At 52.8% G+C, this 1,906-nt stretch overlaps 1 protein-coding gene across 1 annotated transcript; it reads left to right on the top strand.

Annotated features, from left to right (window-relative positions):
* Positions 1 to 42: 42 nt before the first annotated feature.
* On the top strand, positions 43 to 1,860 carry PPIE (peptidylprolyl isomerase E (cyclophilin E); the record flags this gene model as incomplete). The annotated part of the gene is made up of 6 exons (XM_010181691.1): positions 43 to 81; positions 600 to 626; positions 804 to 885; positions 1,189 to 1,289; positions 1,389 to 1,512; positions 1,592 to 1,860. Coding segments are annotated over 6 exons (642 nt in total), but the record flags the coding sequence as incomplete, so codon positions are not given.
* Positions 1,861 to 1,906: the final 46 nt, after the last annotated feature.

Here is a 1,906-nt window from a genome sequence, read left to right as displayed (position 1 = left end):
CTTTTCCAACTGAGCGATTCTGTGATTCTCTCTGCAGAAAAGCACCGAGGATTCGCCTTCATTGAATTCGAGCTGGCAGAGGTGAGAAGAGGGCACAAAACCACTCGGGGCTCCCCTTCCGCGGGTGTTTTTGGGCTGGATCCTCATCCCGTTGGGGACAGCGGTGGGCAGGGGTTCCCCAGCCAGAGCTGCTGTTTTGCTCTTCCAGGTTCCCCCTTTTCCCATTTTTGGGGGCTGAAGTACAGCCCATGCTGCTCCCCTGCTGTCCCTGGACTGTCGTGTATGTTATAACCTGTCCTGGGCTTCATACATAAGACCTCTCCTTCTCTCTCAAATATTGGTGTAAGCACTCAGACACCACACATAACATGGGTTTGTGGGGTTGGTTGTCAGAAGATGAACCCCAGATACTGGTTTGGATACGGCTCTTGCATGATCCATCAATTTTTACAGCCCCGGGATGGATGAGGTTGAGGAAAGCAGTGCTTTGGCAAGCTTTTTGGCAAGGAAACACTGCGCGCATATATGCTGAGCCTTGCTTGTACAGTTAGAAAGAAGAATAATTACAATAATTGTTTTCTTTCACTTTTTTTTGGCAGGATGCAGCAGCGGCTATTGACAACATGGTACGGACCCTGTTCCCAGTCACCCACAGACACGGGGCTTTTGATCCCAGTAGCGTGGAGCGAGGCCCTGTGTGGAATGGGCCACAGGGTGAAAGGGAGCTCTGATTTCCTCTGTGGCGATTCGGGGGTTGGTTTTTTACCTTTTGGTGGGCTTTGTGGTGCTTTTTCCCTCTGCAGAACGAGTCGGAGCTCTTCGGCAGGACAATTCGTGTCAACTTGGCCAAACCAATGCGAATTAAAGAAGGATCGTCCAGGCCTGGTGAGTTGGTACCCGGGAGGGGAGAGAGACCCATGGATGCTCAGAGCTTTGTGCTTCATTCAGCCTTGGTGCTTTGCTGGACCCTGAGGCAGAGGAAGGCTCTGCCTCCCATTTGGGGATCTGAGCAGCATCCTAATAACCAAATAACTTGATATCCAAAAATATTTGCCTTTTTTTTTAAATTAAAACACTCTTGGCTGCACTTTTAAGTGCCTTCATGCCCTCTGACAGAGGGCACAGCACACACGCACATATCCCAGGCAAAATTACCCACACGTCTGACCCTTCCTTTTGCCATCGCAGTCTGGTCGGACGATGATTGGCTGAAGAAGTTTTCGGGGAAGACTTTGGAGGAGAACACAGAGGAGGGAGGAGCAGAGGCCCCCAAAGCAGAAGTGCAGGAGGTAGGAAAAGCAACCAGTGCCATCTGTATCCCAGGCTGAGAGTGTGGGGCCGGAGCAGAGGAACGTTATCCCGATTTGCTTGCTTCTTTCCCTGCCCAGGGTGAGCCTCCTGCCAAGAAATCCCGGGTCAACCCCCAGGTCTACATGGACATCAAGATCGGGAACAAACCCGCGGGGCGGCTGCAGATCCTCCTGCGCTCAGATGTGGTGCCCATGACCGTCGGTGAGGAGGGGCTCGGTGTCCCACGGGGGCTTCCAGCTGCGACGCAGCTCTCACCCCTGTGCCCCTCGCCCCCGCACAGAGAATTTCCGCTGCCTCTGCACCCACGAGAAAGGCTTCGGCTTCAAAGGGAGCAGCTTCCACCGCATCATCCCCCAGTTCATGTGCCAGGCCGGAGACTTCACCAACCACAACGGCACCGGGGGCAAATCCATCTACGGGAAGAAGTTCGACGATGAGAACTTCATTCTCAAGCACACGGGGCCAGGTAGAGCCAGATCCATGGCAGGGGTTGAGGAGCAAATTGACTCGGCATCATTTAGGGGTCACACTTGGGCTGTTTTCACCTAAACTGTGTTGGTAGTAGCAACCCTGAATTATAATATATATGTATTTT

This window comes from Mesitornis unicolor, unplaced genomic scaffold, assembly GCF_000695765.1.
Source record: "Mesitornis unicolor isolate BGI_N332 unplaced genomic scaffold, ASM69576v1 Scaffold47423, whole genome shotgun sequence".
NCBI lineage: Eukaryota > Metazoa > Chordata > Aves > Mesitornithiformes > Mesitornithidae > Mesitornis > Mesitornis unicolor.
This window is presented reverse-complemented; position numbering and strand designations above follow the sequence as displayed.